The sequence below is a fragment of the Triticum aestivum genome, chromosome 4A (assembly GCF_018294505.1).
Source record: "Triticum aestivum cultivar Chinese Spring chromosome 4A, IWGSC CS RefSeq v2.1, whole genome shotgun sequence".
NCBI lineage: Eukaryota > Viridiplantae > Streptophyta > Magnoliopsida > Poales > Poaceae > Triticum > Triticum aestivum.
Window position 1 is genome coordinate 13932043 of NC_057803.1, and position 18709 is coordinate 13950751.

The following is an 18709-nucleotide window of genomic DNA, read 5'->3' on the forward strand; positions in this document are numbered from 1 at the left end:
GCGCCTAAAGCGCTCCTGCTCGACGGGATCCTCGGGCACAATAAATTCTTCATCGCCGAGGCTCACCTCGTCTTCGGAGAGAGGCATGTAATTGTCCTCCTCCGATTCTCCATCTGCTGCCTGCTCTGGAGGGCTAGCTTGTTCACCCTCCCGCTCTAGATCGTGCTGGAGGGGATTGTTGTTGTCTTCGGCACTATTCGGAGTGTTATTGTCTCTTGTGCCGGTATCACTACTTTTGCTGTGGCGGGACTTAGAGTGGCGGCGCTGACGTCGGCGCTTGGGCTGCTTCTTGGAGGGGTCATCCTCCGCTGTCTCGTCGCCATTGCCTTCTTTGGGGGTGTCCACCATGTATATATCATATGATGAGGTGGCGGCCCAGCGCCCTGTGGGCGGTGGTTCCTGATCGTCTCCTGCATTGTCGTCCATACCGTCAATGTCTTCGGAGTCAAAGTCGAGCATGTTGGTTAAATCCTCGATAGTGGCTACTAAGTGGGTGATGGGTGGGCAGCGAATTTCTTCGTCGTCTGCATCCCATTCTAGCCGGACATAGTTCGGCCAAGGTTCTCCTGACAAGGAGAGAGACCTTAATGAATTTATCACATCGTCGAAAGGCGAGTGCTGAAAGATATCCACGGAGGTGAACTCCATGATCGGCGCCCAATCGGATTCGATAGGCACGGATGCAGGCGGCTCGGAGTCCGTGGCCGGAGACGAATCCAGTGGTTCGGCAACACGGCTCTCGTAAGGGGTGAAATTAGTATCTGGCTCCATCACCACTGAGAGTGTGGCCTCTATGGCGGGGTCTATCCCTCCGTCCTCGGATGGCGCAATTTGCTCCCGATTGAAGGCCGGAGTAGTTGTAGGTGTGATCTCCCGAACATTGCCCGACGGCAGAGCTAAATTGTGCTCGTCGTGATCGTGCGGCGCACCTGTCATGGGCTCGAATCCGTCGAAGATCAAGTCTCCACGGATGTCGGCAGTGTAGTTTAAGTTTCGGAACCTGACTTGATGGCCAGGGGCGTAGCTCTCGATCTGCTCCAGATGGCCAAGCGAATTGGCCCGCAGTGCGAAGCCGCCGAATACGAAGATCTGTCTGGGGAGAAAAACCTCACCCTGGACCGCATCGTTACAGATGATCGAAGGGGGCATCGAGCCTTATAGTGACGGCACAGTGGAACTCTCAATGAAAGAACCAATGCCGGTGTCAAAACCGGCGAATCTCGGGTAGGGGTCCCGAACTGTGCGTCTAAGGCGGATGGTAACAGGAGGCAGGGGACACGATGTTTACCCAGGTTTGGGCCCTCTTGATGGAGGTAATACCCTACGTCCTGCTTGATTTTTCTTGATGATATGAGTATTACAAGAGTTGATCTACCACGAGATCGTAGAGGCTAAATCCTAGAGGCTAGCCTATGGTATGATTGTCTGTTGTCCTACGGACTAAACCCTCAGGTTTATATAGACACCAGAGGGGGCTAGGGTTACACAAAGTCGGTTACCAGGGAGAAGATCTACATATCTGTATTGCCAAGCTTGCCTTCCACGCCAAGGAGAGTCCCATCCGGACACGGGACGAAGTCTTCAATCTTGTATCTTCATAGTTCAACAGTCCGGCCGTCCGGAGACCCCCTAATCCAGGACTCCCTCACTTCTTATGACTTTATTTGAAAATGAATCCTTATCGATATACCATAAACCGGCATTTAACCCATTGTGTAAACTGCACAGGTCCCTGGAGCCGTAATCTGAGCCAAGAAACTCTGGTGAAACTGAAGGCGGTTTACACACTCGTGGAACAATTATACATTGGAGTTCAACGAACCCTTGCCACCATCTCCCCAGTAAACCAGGAGCCAAGCTTGTTGAGCGATGTTTTAAAGAAGTTGTCTGTCTTCCCTGCTAGGTTTCAAGAGATTAAGCGGTCTTGCGTGAGAGCCGGAGCCTTAACTTCTCTAAGCCGCTCCAAAGCTTGGGTACCAGAGCAAGACCCGACGGACGTAGCCAAAGGGTACTCCAATTTTAAGAAAGACGGGTCTCCTTTTGACCAAGAAGATTTTGCTGTCTGTGTGAAGGAAATTCGTCCCCATGCTACCATCCTTGGCGAAGAAAGCAATGTTACAAAGTACCAGCCAGTTTTTGACTCTGGTAATAAAAAGATGGCGACTCCCAGTTATAAAGTGATGGATTTAATTCCGCCAATTCGGGAGCACACCATCGCCCCTGAGATTAACTCGTCCGGTTTTAGTTGCTTGGATCTTCCTTGAATATTACCTTGGGGTTCCTTGGGCATCCCCAAGCTTAGGGTCTTGTCACTCCTTATTCTCCTCATATCGACATCTCACCCAAAACTTGAAAACTTCAATCACACAAAACTTAACGGAACTTTGTGAGATAGGTTAGTATAATAAAGAGCAAACCATTTCATTTTTGATACTGTCAAAGACAAGATTCATAATTGTTCTCACACAATGCCTACCGTAGCATATCATTTCCACAATTTATATTGAGCAATATAAGCCATGAAAATTAGAAAACAAGCAAGCTATGCATTGAAAACAGAATCTGTCAAAAACAGAATAGTTTGTAGTAATCTGTACTCCAACCATATTTCTGTTACTCCAAAAATTCTAAAAAATAGGAAAACCTGGCTAATTTGTCTATTAATCTTCTACAAGAAGAATCAGCATTTTATCACGCTTCTATTAAAAATGAGAATTGTTTTCCTGAGCGCAAAAGTTTCTGTTTTTCAGTAAGATCAAATCAACTATCACGTAAGCCATCCCAAAGGTCTTACTTGGCACTTTATTGAAACAAAAGCAATAAAACATGATTACTACAATAGACTAATCATGTGAACACACACAAACAGTAGGTAAAAGTGTTGGGTTGTCTCCCAACAAGCGTTTTTCTTTAATGCCTTTTAGCTAGGCATGATGAATTCAATGATGCTCACATAAAAGATAAGGATTAAAACATGAAAAAGAACATCATGAAGCATATGACTAGCACATTTAAGCCTAACCCACTTCCTATGCATAGGAATTTTGTGAGCAAACAATTCAAGGAAGCAAGAATCAACTAGCACATGAAGGCAAAACAAGTGCAACTTCAAAACACTCAACACATAGAGAGGAAACTTGATATTATTGAGATATGTAGAAGCATGTTTTACTCTCTCATAATAGTTTTCAGTAGCATCATGAATGAATTCAACAAAATAGCCATCACATAAAGCATTCTTTTCATGACACAAACGCATAGAAAACTTATTACTCTTCACATAAGCAAATTTCTTCTCATCAATAGTAGTGGGAGCAAACTCAACAAAATAACTATCATGAGAGTAAAAATTTAAATCTTGATGACAAGTTTCATGGTTATATTATTCTTTATAGCATACATGTCATCACCATAATCATCATAGATAGCATCTTTGTTATCATAATCAATTGCAACCTCCTCCAAAATAGTGGATTCATCATTAAATAAAGTCACGACCTCTTCAAATCCACTTTCATCAATATAATCATCATAAATAGGAGGCATTTAATCATCATAATAAATTTTCTCCTCAAAACTTGGGGGACTAAAAATATCATATTCATCAAATATAGCATCCCCAAGCTTATGGCTTTGCATATCATTAGCATCATGGATATTCAAAGAATTCATACTAACAACATTGCAATCGTGCTCATCATTCAAATATTTTGTGCCAAACATTTTGTTGACTTCTTCTTCTAACAATTGAACAATTTTCCGATCAATCATTTTCAAGAAAAAAGTTATAAAGATGATCAATAATATGATGCAACCTCAATTCCATTTTATGTAGTTTTCTATTATAAAACCAAACTAGTGATAAAACAAGAAACTAAAAGATTCAATTGCAAGATCTAAAGATATACCTTGAAGCACTCACCTCCCCGGCAACGGCGCCAGAAAAGAGCTTCGTTGATGGGATGTGAGTGCCGCTTACATAACCTCCCCGGCAACGGCGCCAGAAAAGAGCTTGATGTCTACTACGCAACTTTATTCTTGTAGACACGTGTTGGGCCTCCAAGCGCAGAGTTTTGTAGGACAGTAGCAATTTTTCCTCAAGTGGATGACCTAAGGTTTATCAATCCATGAGAGGTGTAGGGTGAAGATGGTCTCTCTCAAACGACCCATGCAACCAAATACAAGATATCTCTTGTGTCCCCAACACACCCAATACAATGACAAATTGTATAGGTGCACTAGTTCGGCCAAGAGATGGTGATAAAAGTGTAATATTGATGGTAGAAATATATTTTTATAATCTGAATAAATAAAAACAGCAAGGTAGCAAATAGTAAACATGCACAAAAACGGTATTGCAATGCTTGAAAATGAGGCCTAGGGTCCGTACTTTCGCTAGTGCAATCTCTCAACAATGCTAATATAATTGGATCATATAACCGTCCCTCAACGTGCAACGAAGAATCACTCCAAAGTTCCTATCTAGCGGAGAACATAGGACGGAATTGTTTGTAGGGTACGAAACCACCTCAAAGCTATTCTTTCCGATCAATCTATCCTAGAGTTCGTACTAAAATAACACAAAGCTATTCTTTCTGATCGATCTAACCAAGAGTTCGTACTAAAATAACACCAAAGCAAATTCAGATTCATAATATTCAATCCAACACAAAGAACTTCAAAGAGTGCCCCAAGATTTCTACCGGAGAAACAAAGACAAGAACGTGCATCAACCCCTATGCATAGATTACCCCAATGTCACCTCGGGAATCTGCGAGTTGAGTGCCAAAACATATATCAAGTGAATCAATACGATACCCCATTGTCACCACGAGTATTCAATTGCAAGACATATATCAAGTGTTCTCAAATCCATAAAAGTATTCAATCCGATAACAACAAAATCTCCAAGGGAAAAACTCAATTCATCACAACAAGATAGAGAGGGAAAAAACCATATGATCCGACTATATTAACAAAGCCCGCGATACATTAAGATTGTGACATCTCAAGAACACGAGAGAGAAAGACTAAACACATAGTTACTGGTACAAACCCTCAGCCCCGAGGGTGGACTACTCCCTCCTCATCATGGTGGCCGCCGGGATGATGAAGATGGCCACCGGAGATGATTCCCTCCTCCGACAGGGTGCCGAAAAGGGTCTAAATTGGTTTTCAGCAGCTATAGAGCCTTGCGGCGGCGGAACTTTTGATCTAGGTTAACCCCGAGGGTTTTTGGAATATTTGTGAATTTATAGGGTAAAGAGGGGGTGCAGGAGGCCACCGAGGTGGGCACAACCCACCTGGGCACGTTTGGGCCCCTAGGCGTGCCCTGGTGGCTTGTGCCCCCCTCGGGGCACCCCCCAGGTGTTGCTCTGGCCCATCCCCGGTGTTCTGGTCCATAAAAATTCTCCAAAAAGTTTTGCGGTGTTTGGACTCTGTTTGATATTGATTTTCTGCGATGTAAAAAACAAGCAAAAAAACAGCAACTGGCACTGGGCACTGGGTTAATAGGTTAGTCCCAAAAATGATATAAAATTGCTATAAAATGATTGTAAAACACCCAAGAATGATAATATAGCAGCATGCATACTTCATAAATTATAGATACGTTGGAGACGTATCACAAGACAACTCTGACTACAAATTTGACTGAACATAGCATGAGCATAACTGAACTACAAATGTTAAGCCATACAAAACTAAGCTTGTACCACTCAGAAAAAATCAGTTAACTCCAGAAATGTGCATTGAGCAAAATTCAGTTAACTAACTGCAAAAACCGAACCTATATCATTAATGAACTACAAAAGTCGTCGCAATTCTTCTGCATGACCATAAGCATAACTGAATTACAACATCAAGCATAACTGCATGAGTATGAGCATAACTGAAACTGCACAACAAACATCATTGAGCATAACTGAACTACAGAAGTTCAAAAAATGAGCACTAATTTGCCTCCGACAAAATCATCTGAAGAGCACAAAAGAGCTTCATTTAAGCACCCACATCCATTGGTGACTATATTCACCGAAGAACCCTAGGCCTAAACCCCTACTTTATCAACCGAAACAACTACTTTATCAGCCAAAACCCTAGCCTAAAATCATCGCTCAAAACCCTAGTTTTACAGCCGAACGGACGTAAGAAGAAGGTAGACGACGAACATAGCAAAGCAGAGGGAGGCAGAAGACTCCTAGTAGTCGGGTGGGAAGATGCCGAACGGGCGGACGGGATGAGCGGAAGGAGGTGCCTCCATACCACCAGTGAACTCCGGTGACGGCGATGATGCCGTGGTGGCTGACGCCATCAGTTGATTGCCGTGGCTGTCGCCCCCAACATGACACTACCTGGCCGCCCTTGAACGAACGAATGCGAACAAATACTGAGACAAATTTAATTCAGGTCCAGTGTATTGCGACTTGAATTCAGAAAAAGGCAAGGGTTATGTGCAAAAGTGCAGGCGGCAACCGCTCGACCACCTGGGCGTCACTTGTCTCGCTCTGATTGGGCCAGGACCAAATCATCACATCTGGTGCAAGTTTGAGGATGGTGTGGTGCACTTTTGCAACTATCGGACTAAGGGAGCGTTCGGAATCCCTCCACTCCCGAGTCAGCTCGCGGAGCCGGCGGAGCTGCAGGCTGAAAAGGTGGAGCTGGGATATACGCGCTCCGCAGATCCGCGGAGCTGGCGGAAGGGCGAACAGGCCCTAAATCGTCACATGCTGAACAAGTTCTAGGACTTAGGGTGCTTTTAATTCTTCTTTCTAAGTATGGAGCTGGAGGTTTTTACGCCCGGTGGATCGAAAAATATATATTCCCTATTTCCCGATGAACTAAAAAACTCGATTTAATTGCACGTTGGATCATAAAGAAAAGGAGATTTAAATTATGACGAATAATTTATGAAGATTAAAGATATTCCCCTATATTCAGATTCATTCGGAAACTCGATTAAATCACACGTTGCATAGTAAAGAAAAAGAGATTAAAAATACAATTTGCAGACCCATTTTTTTTACAGGTTGTCCATACTATATTATCAAATGGATTATGCTGTACCGTGGCGATGAGAAAGCCAATTGCCGATCTTCAACCAGGATCGAACGTGTCCCCGTTCAAATGGCCACCCGGAGCCCCTCCGGATCTCGATAAATCTCTGAAAATTTTGAGAAGGATGGCGCCCCGGGGTCTCTCCCCGGTCCACGCACGCGCTCGGCCCCCGCCGGCAGCCACTTGCGAGCCGCGACGCGGCGCGCGTGGGTCCCACCGGCTGGACGGATTTGGGCCCATGTGGCGGATGATGGGCTTCCCGTCCGCGTCCAGTTCCTTCCCCCGCTCCCCCCCAGTCTCTCACTCCCCACTCTCCTGTTCCGCGGCCCCGACCCAGCGCTCCCCTCCCCCTCTCGCCCCGCCTTGCCGCCGGCGACGAGCTCCAGCTCAGGTTGCCCTTTCCCACGGCCGGCGGAGGAGGACGCGGGCGGCAGAGGACATGGAGCCCATGAGCGTGGACAGCAGCGGCTGCGGCGGCCTGGACGCGCAGATCGAGCAGCTCTTGCAGTGCCGCCCGCTCGCCGAGCAAGAGGTGAGATTTCCGCACGCTTCTGTCCGCCGTTCCATCTGGCTTTCTCGCTCGTTCCCTCGCCGGCGCTTCCGCCGGATCTGGCGAGTGCTCGTTTTGATCTGTTATCGAGGGGGGCCGCCTCTAGGGTTTTTTAACGGCTGGGCTGCTGGTTCGAGGCCCTGGATTCGGGGCGTGATCCGGTGATTTGGGTGCTGTTTGTTATGCTGGACGGTTTGGGGGATGATAGATATGCCGTCTAGCTTGCCCCTGTCCAAGGGCCGTTTTTGAATCATTCTGCTGCTGTGCTTCAGATTTGGTCTCTCCGGATAGATCTCCTGTAATAGTCGCGGTAAAGCAGCGTCAAAATAGGAATTTTTGCAAGCTCCTATTGTCACTGTACCGTTCTTTGTAGAAGACAAATTTGTCTCCAGCGCCATTTCAGTAGGGAAAACGGCATCTTTAGGGGCAAGTGCATCTTCCTCAAAAAAAGAAAGAATAAAGGTCAAGTATATCACCTGCAGGACGTCGTTCATATACATTTGGGTTGATTTGGGTGTTGTGTGTGTGTGTTTTTTTAGGGAAGGATGTTGTGTGTGCTGTTGGTCAGAAACAGGAATATTTGATGCCCATAAACATTTATAGAATTTATGTTTCTCCACAGCCCCACATGTGCAGGTTAAAGCACTATGCGAGAAGGCTAAGGAGATATTGATGGAGGAAAGCAATGTTCAGGTATCACATACTATCGGTTCTTATTTCACTGCTGTGCAGTGTATCTTTTGTTATACACGCGTTGGGTTTCTTTATAGCTGGTTCCAAAGGTTGTTTGAACTTATTATACTGTCTTGGATCTTGGCACTGCGCTTGAGCAACATCATCCTCATTTTATTGTTCAGATAGCTGTTTCCTTTATTCAGTCCAATGTGTCAAGGCTCAAGGGCATTCTGATCAATAATTTGACTTTAAATAAATTCAGTTATATCCTATTATTTGTTTCTTTTTTCAACCCATAAACAGTCAATTGCTGATGCTAAAATGAGATATGGTAATTTAAGGTTTTCTTCTATCACATCCATTTGATCTACAGTACTTAATTGTTATCTCTTTTGTAAATCATGAAATAATGCAAAGTTCCACTCTGATACCTTAACAAGTATTTATACAATCATCATCTGAAATTGTTTACATGTATGGGTACATCGGCAGATAAGCATTGGCTTTAAGCTTTTGCATTTTCTTTTGTTATGCAGCCAGTGAAAAGCCCAGTGACAATCTGTGGTGATATTCACGGACAATTCCATGATTTTGTTGAGCTTTTCCGGATTGGCGGGAAGGTATTACTTTTGTTAGCTCACCTTTATTTATTCCTACCCTGCTTTAAAACAATGCATTGAACATTGCACTAATGGCTAATCTTTTTTATGCAGTGTCCTGATACTAATTATTTGTTTATGGGGGATTATGTGGATCGTGGATACTACTCTGTTGAGACTGTTTCGGTAAGAATCAACCTACTCGTGTTCATATACCACCATCTGTTCTTCATTCAGTCTGTAAAAGATCTTACTAGTGGAGTTTCACTTAATCAGTTATTCTTTCCAATGATACTATGTCTGAGTTCATGTTATATGTACTTAATGATATTTCTTATCCAGCTCTTGGTAGCACTGAAGGTTCGCCACCCACATCGGATTACAATCCTCCGCGGAAACCATGAGAGTCGGCAGGTACTATAGATATTATCTTCCCAATGCTTATGTGTTGATGTTTGTAGCTCAGTAGCTGTCATTATCTCAGTTTGAATGGAAAATGGAGCAGGCTTCTCTGTTTTGAATCTTACATCTTCTGTTTTATGCATAATTTGCTTTATTATAATTTTGATGCTGTTTTAGTTCATTGTCATGTATTTTTCTTCTCAAACTGAAAGTATGTTTTCACAATGGTTGCAGATCACACAAGTATATGGATTCTACGATGAATGCCTACGAAAGTGAGTTCACTTGATCTTATTCCAGTTCTAGCCTGTTCTATATGTACTTAATCTTATTGTTGCAGCTGTGCTAGAAAATCTGTGCTTGTTCAATCTGATCCTAATGCTCTTTTAACTAAATTGTCTTAATTCTCATATATAGTTGTGCCACTTGTGTTCATGTATGTGAATCTAGTTGGCATCATCTATTCATGTGTCTTTTATACCTGCATTTGTAGAGATTCCTTAGATTAGTATTGATGATGTGTTGATTGCATACACATGACTTGTGAAACTAGTTGTATGATCTTTTCTTCTGATGTTGCTCTATCACCATGCTTAGGAGCTGCATATGCTTTGAGAAAATTTGAATAATTACATGTTATTTTTATGTTGTATATAAAGTTACAAACTCTTTAGTCCAATATAAGTTGATTACGGAGTACATTTTTACTACAAGTATGTGGTAGTATTACTGTCTTAGCAATATCATTTATGTTCTCGTTCTTTCTAACCAGGTACGGCAATGCAAATGTATGGAAGATATTCACAGATCTTTTTGATTATTTCCCATTAACAGCCCTGGTGTGTACTCTGAATCTTAGACCTCCTCTCTTTTTCTTTGGATTATTCTGCATTTTTCTAAGATGCATGCAGCCTTATTGTGCGGAGGTTTTTTTGTGTTAAATTATATGGATGTCCAGTTTTGTTGGCGTCTGTATGATAGTTATGTTTCATGCCTTGCCCACTTTGGACTCGGTAGCTGAGAACATATCCATGGACCGTGGAATGTCTTCACTTTGTATGAGTGTGACAATCCATAAATTCTTTACATACAAAATGAGCGAAACACAATCTTGGATGATTCTAACCTTAACTGTTAGTTGATTTTAGCTGTTTTGCTCTTTCTAGTGTTGGTAGGTCTTGACTGTTGAGATACCCAGTTGTATGAATGGACTATTAAACACTGAACTTATTCATTGATAGGTTGATAATATACTCATTGTTTTTTATGCTAATATGTATGATAAAATAGCTGCCCTCCACGCTTCTTATTATCAAATAAGGTTTTCTTGCATTTTTCTCCACCCTTCTGATTATCACATAAGGTTTTCTTGCATTTTTCTCAGTATTTTGTGTTCAGGGGCTATATTGATATTTTGTTTACATTCTTGAAGGTGGAATCTGAAATTTTCTGCCTGCATGGTGGTTTATCTCCATCGATTGAGAATCTTGATAGTGTGCGTAGCTTGGATCGTGTCCAAGAGGTTCCACATGAGGGTCCTATGTGTGATCTTTTATGGTCTGATCCGGACGATCGATGTGGTTGGGGCATTTCTCCTCGTGGTGCAGGCTACACTTTTGGGCAGGTACTACTGTAGCACTATTGTTCCTTTTACAAGCACTATTTGCGGATTTGCTGAGTTGTACTTTGTTCATTCTTCTTTTTTCGCAGGACATATCTGAGCAGTTCAATCACACCAACAATCTCAAACTTGTAGCCCGGGCTCATCAGTTAGTCATGGAGGGATATAACTGGGCTCATGTAAGCTGGTTGAACTTTTAGATACTTTATCAGCTGTTCCTTTTTTGCAAGTAATATGTTGTGATTATTCGCTGTCCATATACAGGAACAAAAAGTTGTTACCATATTCAGTGCTCCAAACTATTGTTACCGATGTGGCAACATGGCGTCCATTTTGGAAGTTGATGACTGCAATGCTCACACCTTTATCCAGGTGATCACGAGTTCACTTCTTCATTTTTACATGATACATTCTCTTTGCTATTTGGCCCATGGCTGTGGCATACTGGCATCATCCGGATAGGCACGAAATGCAGATCAGTCATATATGCACTGTAAAGTTACCGAAACTTTATATAGAAGTGTTAATGCTGTACTTCCATGACACTTTCTCTTTGCTATTTGGCCCATGGCTGTGACATACTGCCATCATCCAGATAGGCACAAAATGCAGATCAGTCTTATATGCACTGTAAAGCTACTGAAACTTCAAATAGAAATGTTAATACTGTACTTAAATCGTGTTTTAGAAGACATTATATTGAAATAGGTTCCTCATTTTGTGCCCTCTGATATTTTTTTTGTCACGTGATGCTTATCAAGCTGGTTCCCCCCTTATTGTTGCAGTTTGAGCCAGCCCCTCGGAGAGGTGAGCCAGACGTGACAAGGAGAACGCCTGATTATTTCCTTTGAGTAAACTGGCTACACCATTTCTCAGCTTGTATTGCGATAGTCTGCACCGATCAGTGAGATTCTGCTGGATCCAAATCTGCACATGAGCCAACAAACAATAACAATGGGGTGTACCAGAGCCCTGTGTAAAATTGACCCCCATTGGTCAATCCAAAAGACTGCTGCCATCCTGAAACAAAAGAAGCTTCATGCAGCCACCTGCTCTGAGTCCCAGGTGAAGAAAGGGCCATCCATGCACCCTCTCCCTCTATACTTTGGCAATTTCATAGAGGCATGGCATTTTACATTGGCAAAGACTGAACTCCTATATGTAGCTTAAGCTTGTATCACTAGGCTTGTAATCTGTATTATCGACTGTAAGATACAGTTAATTAAATCATATTTCAGTATTTCCAAAGCTTTGTTTTCCCACAAATACACGATAAGAAATTACATGCAGAGAGGAGAACAAGTATTTTCTGTTGTTTAGGACAAACAGGTCTATAATGCAGAATCAATCGACAGAATGACATCAACCTTAGTTAAGTTGCTGCTAACACATAGCCAAATGTGTTTCTTCAGTGGATCACGTACTTAGGCACATGATACAATCTAACTCTAGTGTACACGCTGCGGCGCATTTCCATGTTCGGTGTGAAGGCAGTGGGTTCACTCCGTGGAGGTGGAGGTGGCGGCGAGCACCGTGGAGGGTGGCGATTCCGCAGCGATGCCCCTCCCTTTCATGACGTGCTTCCTGAGCCCTGGGATGTGGACGTTGGTGATGTAATCCGTCCAGTCGATGCTCCTCACGTCGAAGTGGAACACCGCCTTCTCCTCTGTCGACATCTCTGCCATGAGCTCCTCCGTGTTGCCATTGTCGAACCTGCATAGATCGTCGTAGCAGCTTGAGCAAACAGAGCATATAAATGATGCTACATGGGTCTGCTTGGCCATGGGTGGGGGAGAGAGAGAGAGATGACCTGCCGGTGTAGAAGGTGTAGGGCTGGTAGATGCTGCCGAGGTGGATGGTCTGCTCGACGGACTTGGCGCAGAGCTCCTGGAGGCGCTGGGAGAGGCGCTCGCCGGCGGGGACGCCGGCCCTGGCGCTCCGCAGCAGCGCGTCCGTCTCGACGTAGCTGGCGAACTGCTCCATGGTGTCGAAGAGGCGCATGGGCGGCACGGCGATGGGCTGCCCCGCCGCATCGCTGTAGGGGCTCCGCGTGAAGTGCTGGAACAGGAACCGGCTCAGGTCGCCGAACACCAGCGGGTTCACCGTCGACGAGGCCACGTGGTACACGTGCATTCCCCCCTCCGCCGCCCGCCCGTGCTTCGCCATCGTCGCCAGCGTCGCGTTCACCACCATGTCCGCCGGAACCTTGCCAAACGACACAACAGAAAAGCCATTAGCGTCTGCAAGATCAGCTCCATGGTTTCACTACTACGTTTGCCAAGAGAATGTGTAACTGATTACCACGTCTAGGACTCCGGCCGGATCGGCGAGGAACCCGCTCAGCTGGCCTTTGCCGTAGTAGAGGACGACAGGGTCCATCATCCTGGTCGAGCAAATCAATTCGCCAATGGAAATCAGAACAGAATGTTGATGAACTCTGCAAGATTGTACCACATTCTACACTCAAGTACGTACCTGTTCCCTTCCATCCAGCCCGGGAAGGGGTCTCTCCAGGTGCTCTCAATGACGCTGGGCCTGATGGTGACCACGGGGATCTCCCCTCGCATGCTGTTGATCACCATCTCCCCCATGGCCTTGGTGAACACATAGGTGTCTTGCCACCCATGGAGCTTCGCTCTACAACCAGCACGTAAAGCAAATCAAATGAATATTGCATCTTCAGACGGAGACCAAGGAGGTAATAATGGCAAGAAATGTATGTGTTGCTTACCTCTCTAGCCCTAGATCCTTCATCTCCTGAGAGAAAGAAGCCGAGTCATCGTCGGGTCGCCTTCTCGAGTCGAAGGCCAGCTTGATCTCCGCCTCGATGTCCAGCACGGCGTTCTTGTGCTGCTCCGAAGAATCCGAGGATCCAGCTGACTCTTTCCCTATGGTGTCACCCAACTGAAATGGCTTCTCCAGCACGACACCCTGCCTTTGCCCGTTCACATACGCTGCGATCATGCATGGATATGTCATGCAACACAACCGTTGGAAACCCCTCCAAAGGGAAAATTCTAAGTAAACATCGCTTTCACGCGGAGAGGATTCATTTGGCAGATGGCATGAGCCTGACCTGTCGACACTTGCAGGAAGAGCTTCAGCCTTCGAAACCGATGCGCGAAGCTCATTATCCGGAACGGCCCCACGGTGTTGATGTCCATGGCAACATCATACCTGGTTGAATATTCAGATGTAAATTTCTTTTGGTCACGATGGAGTCACTGAATCTTGGAGCAGTGCAAACAGCTAGCTAGAAGACAAGTAGACGTATTATAGAAGGACGAACCTCTCGTCGAAGGTGGTGTTGGCGGCGGAGTTGACGATGATGTCCACCCGCTCCGCGATCTCATCGGCCAGCTCGGGGGCAATGCCGATGTTGGCCTCCCGGACGTCGCCAACTACGGGGACAAGCTTCCTGGTTATGAATCCGTGGTAGTCGTCCCCGTGGATCTCCTGCAGGCGCTTGAACAGCTCCGTGTCTACCACCTGCATGAATGAAAAATGGAAAAGAATATCATCGTTTGGATGAAGAACAAGAACTGGTAGGGTTAGGGTATTCTAGTCATCGTACCTCATTTTGCAGTCTCTGCAGTGCCGTCTCGCTGTCCTTGGCCTTGATCAGCACGTACATCTTGCCCACGTCAGGGTTCGTCCTCAAGATTTTCTCGATCAGAACTGACACGGCAGATAAATAAATTCGAAACGAAATCGAGCACGAAAAATCAGGTGGAGGCAGAGAAAACTATGAAGGTGGCGACATAAACGTACCTTTTGCTAGGAAGCCGGTCCCGCCGGTGATGAGGAAGTTCTTGCCGCCAAGGAACTCCTGGATCCCGAGCCCGTCAGCGCGATCGTGATCACCACCCGCCTCCCGCGCCGAACCGGGCCCGGAGCTCTTGCCGTGCACCGGCAAGGAAGGCGGCCGCGACCCGCCCGAGGAGCCGCCCAGGTACCCGTTGGCGATGCCGCACGACACGCCACCGTCAGCCGCGGTGCGCCTCCTCGACGACGACGACGACGACAATGCAACCACGCTCCTCCCGTGGCCGCCGGCGCCACCGGCGGTGGCGAAGCCCGGGCGCCTCGCGGCCGCGACGGCGCGGGAGAGGTTCACGCACGAGCTCCCCATGGCGCCAAGGAGGGTCAGGTACGGGCTAGGTACGCGCAGAGGGTAAATCGATCGATGCCGCTGCCGCGGTGTAGAGCCGGAGGAGATGGCGAGTAGGTGGCCGGTGCGCCGGGTTAGAAACCAGCTACTTCCTGCCTGCTAATCACCAGGCGAGTAAGTCACCTACAAGGCTCTGTGATGGTGGAGCTGATCGGCAGGGGCCGGGGTGGAGGGAGGCTGCGAAGAAGTTGCATGCATGGGGCTCGAGCAGGGGGCTAGCTATCGACCGAAATGATCTTTTTTGCCGCCGGCCGGGCAGACAAATATGGCGCGCCGGCAATTTATACCGCCGTGCCGTGGGAAGAACACGGAAAGAGTCTGGCCCCCGAGGTCTTTTGCCTAACTCGTGCGCGCTCGCCTTGGGCAGGGCAGGGCAGGGCGCGCATGCAAAGTTCGTGCGCGCATGCTCTTCTTGGAAAACCTACTGTAGCGTAGCATCCGTGCAAATAAGTGCAGCCCGAGCTACTGTAGCCTGTTGCCGGCGGAATGAATGGGCCACTTAAGGAGAAAATGAAATGGCGTCAACCTCGTCCGGCCCCATCAACGTACATGCCAATGCCGTTAGAAACACATCGGGAAAACCAAGGAGGAACTGAAGTGACATGTGTGGGTGTTTTTATTTGAAACCATTTGGGTAAAACCTATAAGGGAAAAATGGTGCAATATTAAGAATATGGTGTGGGATCATGAAAGTGTTATAAAGCGGCGAGATTATGGGGGGACTTGGTTTGCAAAATCTTTCCATGTTTTTTCTTTTTGTAACTCACCGTGGTAAATAATTTAGGAACATTGTGTTCTTAAATATTGTTCTTTATGTAACTTGTTTGCATTTCAGCAATACAAGCAACATTATCTTCATAGATAGTTATGGGTGATTCCAAGTTTCCAACAAACCAATACCACTTGAACCCTTTATCGGAAAAAATACCACTTGAACCTTCAATAAGGTTTACCATTCTCCGATGTCATGCACATTCTCGTGAAATATTATTACAGTCAAAAGAAATATTTAGAATTGCGTGAATTTTTATGAAGTTGATCGGCATCTGATTAAATAACCGATTTTTAAAAGAAGTTTCGTAAATTTCATGAAACAAAACTAAAAAATGGAAATATATGAGAAATTTTGTGTTTATTAAAATAATTAAAATTGTATTCAATAATAGGAAAGCTTGAATAAAATTATGTATTCTTTGAAGAAATGTCTGAACTAATGGAAGATTCATGGGAAAATATTTAAACCCCTTCCTAAGAAAAGTAATTTGATTTTTTTCTAGACAATAGCACAAACTAAACTTGTTCAAACATTATTTGAAATTTAGCCTAGCCTTGGAATAGGCAGTGAAAAACGAGAGAGATAGAGCCTAGCCTTGGAATAGGCGATGAAAAACATGAGAGACAGAAGAAGCGATCACATGGGAAATTTCTACGCCAATTAGGTTAAATACAAAATGGCAGAAAATAATCTAGTGTATGAATGCACCCCATTCATGTGTAGCTGTACCTACGAAGTTTGCGACATGTTATTGGTGCAGAGGATTCCACTAGCTAATGGAGACCAAGAAATGCCTTTTAAGAATGGTCAAATGTATCAGACTAAGTAAACATGCTTTTAGGGCAAAGATACATGCATCGAGATGGAGCATACCCTTTTAGGTCAAAGATACATGCATTGAGATGGAGCATAATGCAGAAAGTTATAGTGCACATGGGTGTAGCTAGGGGATGAACAAGGTGGTCCATGGATCATCCTAGAAATTTCTCGAAGCCTATATATGACACATATTTTTTTTAAATTTATATTAGTATTTGCAGTGTTGGTCCACACTGACCCCTTGGGTTGGCTATATCCCTAATGGTGCCATTTGTCGCCGGAGGTGAACTCCAAAGTGGTCATACATTGTCGGCAAACATGGCAACTCGGATGCATATGGGCAATAACCCGTGGAGCATATTTATCATGGGCAATGAAACATGTCTACCTCCTAGTAGAATAGGAGGAGATTCTCGGGGCTCAAGAGCTTTGTTGCTCTGTTGTCTTGGCCTGTTTCCGCAGCTAGCACGAGGAGGATGAGGCGCCAAAAGCAAGAAGGGAGCAAAGGCGCCTCTTGGTGCGCCAAGCCGACAACCATCGCCTTATACGGAGATGTGCATGACAACCATCACAAACTTTATTTTTTGAAGTCGCTATTAGTCCTTTGCAGCTGTGGAGATTCGAGTCAACTAATTTGCCTTTTGACAGTTAGTATTTTCATGGATGTTCATGGTGACACGGTTGTGTTTATTGTAAGGTTCTAGTTTAAATGATGGCATGGCTTAATGTGGTTTCCAGTAGGTTTTAATTGAAAATAAAGTGAGATGACAATATTACATCAAAACAACTAATCTGATGGTATAAGTCACTATCATCATCAATAACGGATTGACTCTTTAAATTACGTCGGTGTCATTGCTTTTCTAGAATACACAGAAACATGCCGCATCATATATTAGAATGGGAAATTCTTAGAAAGCTAGCCTCATTGACATGTTTAGTACATCAACTCAATGCACTCAATACTTGAACCAACCTCCCTAAAGGAAATTAATTATACTGGAATGCTCCACTCATTTGACACCCTGGTGAAGGGCTCGTAGTCTCCGAAAAATTCATGCGTGATGCCACGTTCTACTATCTTGAACCACCTTGCTAATAACCATCACCTCTAATGGCGAAGCACGATTAGAGACTATGTCATTCCTATGTTTCTAGAGCTCCAAGAGAACAAGCGTGAGAATAGAACAAATAATTGATATTCAATCCGGAACCCGAGCTCAGATGCAACTGGTAAACAGTAAACTGAAATAAAATAGAAAAACATTCAAAAAATCCAAGTTTTTTGTGATGCAAGATGCTCCTCTGCGTGAACTCTGTGCATTTTTTTAAGTTTGGACATGCGAGGAGCTCATGGCAAAAAATACAAAATCAGGCGTGAACAGTGCGATTTTGAAAAGTTTCTCAGACATTTGGAATTTTTCTTTTTTCCATCAGCTCCTCGAATGTCCAAACTTCACAAGATTTTTGCACAGTGTTCACACACAGGAGCATCATGCACCATAATTTTATTTCGGATTTTTTGTTTTTTCTCTATTTTATTTGATTTTACTGTTCATCTCCGGGCTCATCTGAGCCCCAGTTGCAAGACGCCGCGTCCACAAATAATATACTTTTTAAAGAAATAGTACAAACGCATATAGTCACATACACACATGTACATTCATCCTTATAAGCGCACACATGCACATAGCGGTCGCGAAATGGACACCATGGATGAGAGAGACTAGTGCAGTAATGTAGCAACATAATTGTCGTATCTCTTTATATTAAAATTAACTATCATCATTAATAAAGGGTTGACTCAATTTATTACATCATTGTCATATCTCTTTATACTAAAATTAACTATCATCATTAATAAAGGATTGACTCAATTTATTACTTCATTATCATATCTATCCCTATCCCTATCTATTTTAAAACTGACTCCAAGAAACCACGTTGATAGGTTCTCTAAAAACATGTTAATAATAGTCCTAACACATTTTTTAGGAATCATAACACCTTGTGAGGTTCTAAGGTAAATCAGTTGTTAGTA

At 44.5% G+C, this 18709-nt stretch overlaps 2 protein-coding genes across 3 annotated transcripts; one reads left to right on the top strand and one right to left on the bottom strand.

Annotated features, from left to right (window-relative positions):
- Positions 1-7313: 7313 nt before the first annotated feature.
- On the top strand, positions 7314-12151 carry LOC123084802 (serine/threonine-protein phosphatase PP2A-4 catalytic subunit). 2 transcript variants are annotated; one of them, XM_044506315.1, is made up of 11 exons: positions 7314-7588; positions 8243-8299; positions 8818-8901; positions 8995-9066; positions 9223-9294; positions 9517-9557; positions 10055-10121; positions 10715-10906; positions 10993-11082; positions 11168-11275; positions 11689-12151. In XM_044506315.1, exons 1-11 carry the CDS (start codon positions 7496-7498, stop codon positions 11752-11754), a joined length of 942 nt encoding a protein of 313 aa, XP_044362250.1. In that variant the 5' UTR covers positions 7314-7495; the 3' UTR covers positions 11755-12151. The 2 variants fall into 2 exon arrangements, with proteins under 2 accessions (XP_044362250.1, XP_044362249.1); XM_044506314.1 differs by having other exon boundaries at positions 11168-11755.
- On the bottom strand, positions 12122-15344 carry LOC123084801 (fatty acyl-CoA reductase 2, chloroplastic). Its single transcript, XM_044506313.1, has 9 exons — positions 14675-15344; positions 14478-14581; positions 14193-14392; positions 13980-14080; positions 13635-13857; positions 13379-13540; positions 13205-13286; positions 12714-13108; positions 12122-12616 (listed from the first exon to the last, which is right to left on the bottom strand). Exons 1-9 carry the CDS (start codon positions 15033-15035, stop codon positions 12403-12405), a joined length of 1842 nt encoding a protein of 613 aa, XP_044362248.1. The 5' UTR covers positions 15036-15344; the 3' UTR covers positions 12122-12402.
- Positions 15345-18709: the final 3365 nt, after the last annotated feature.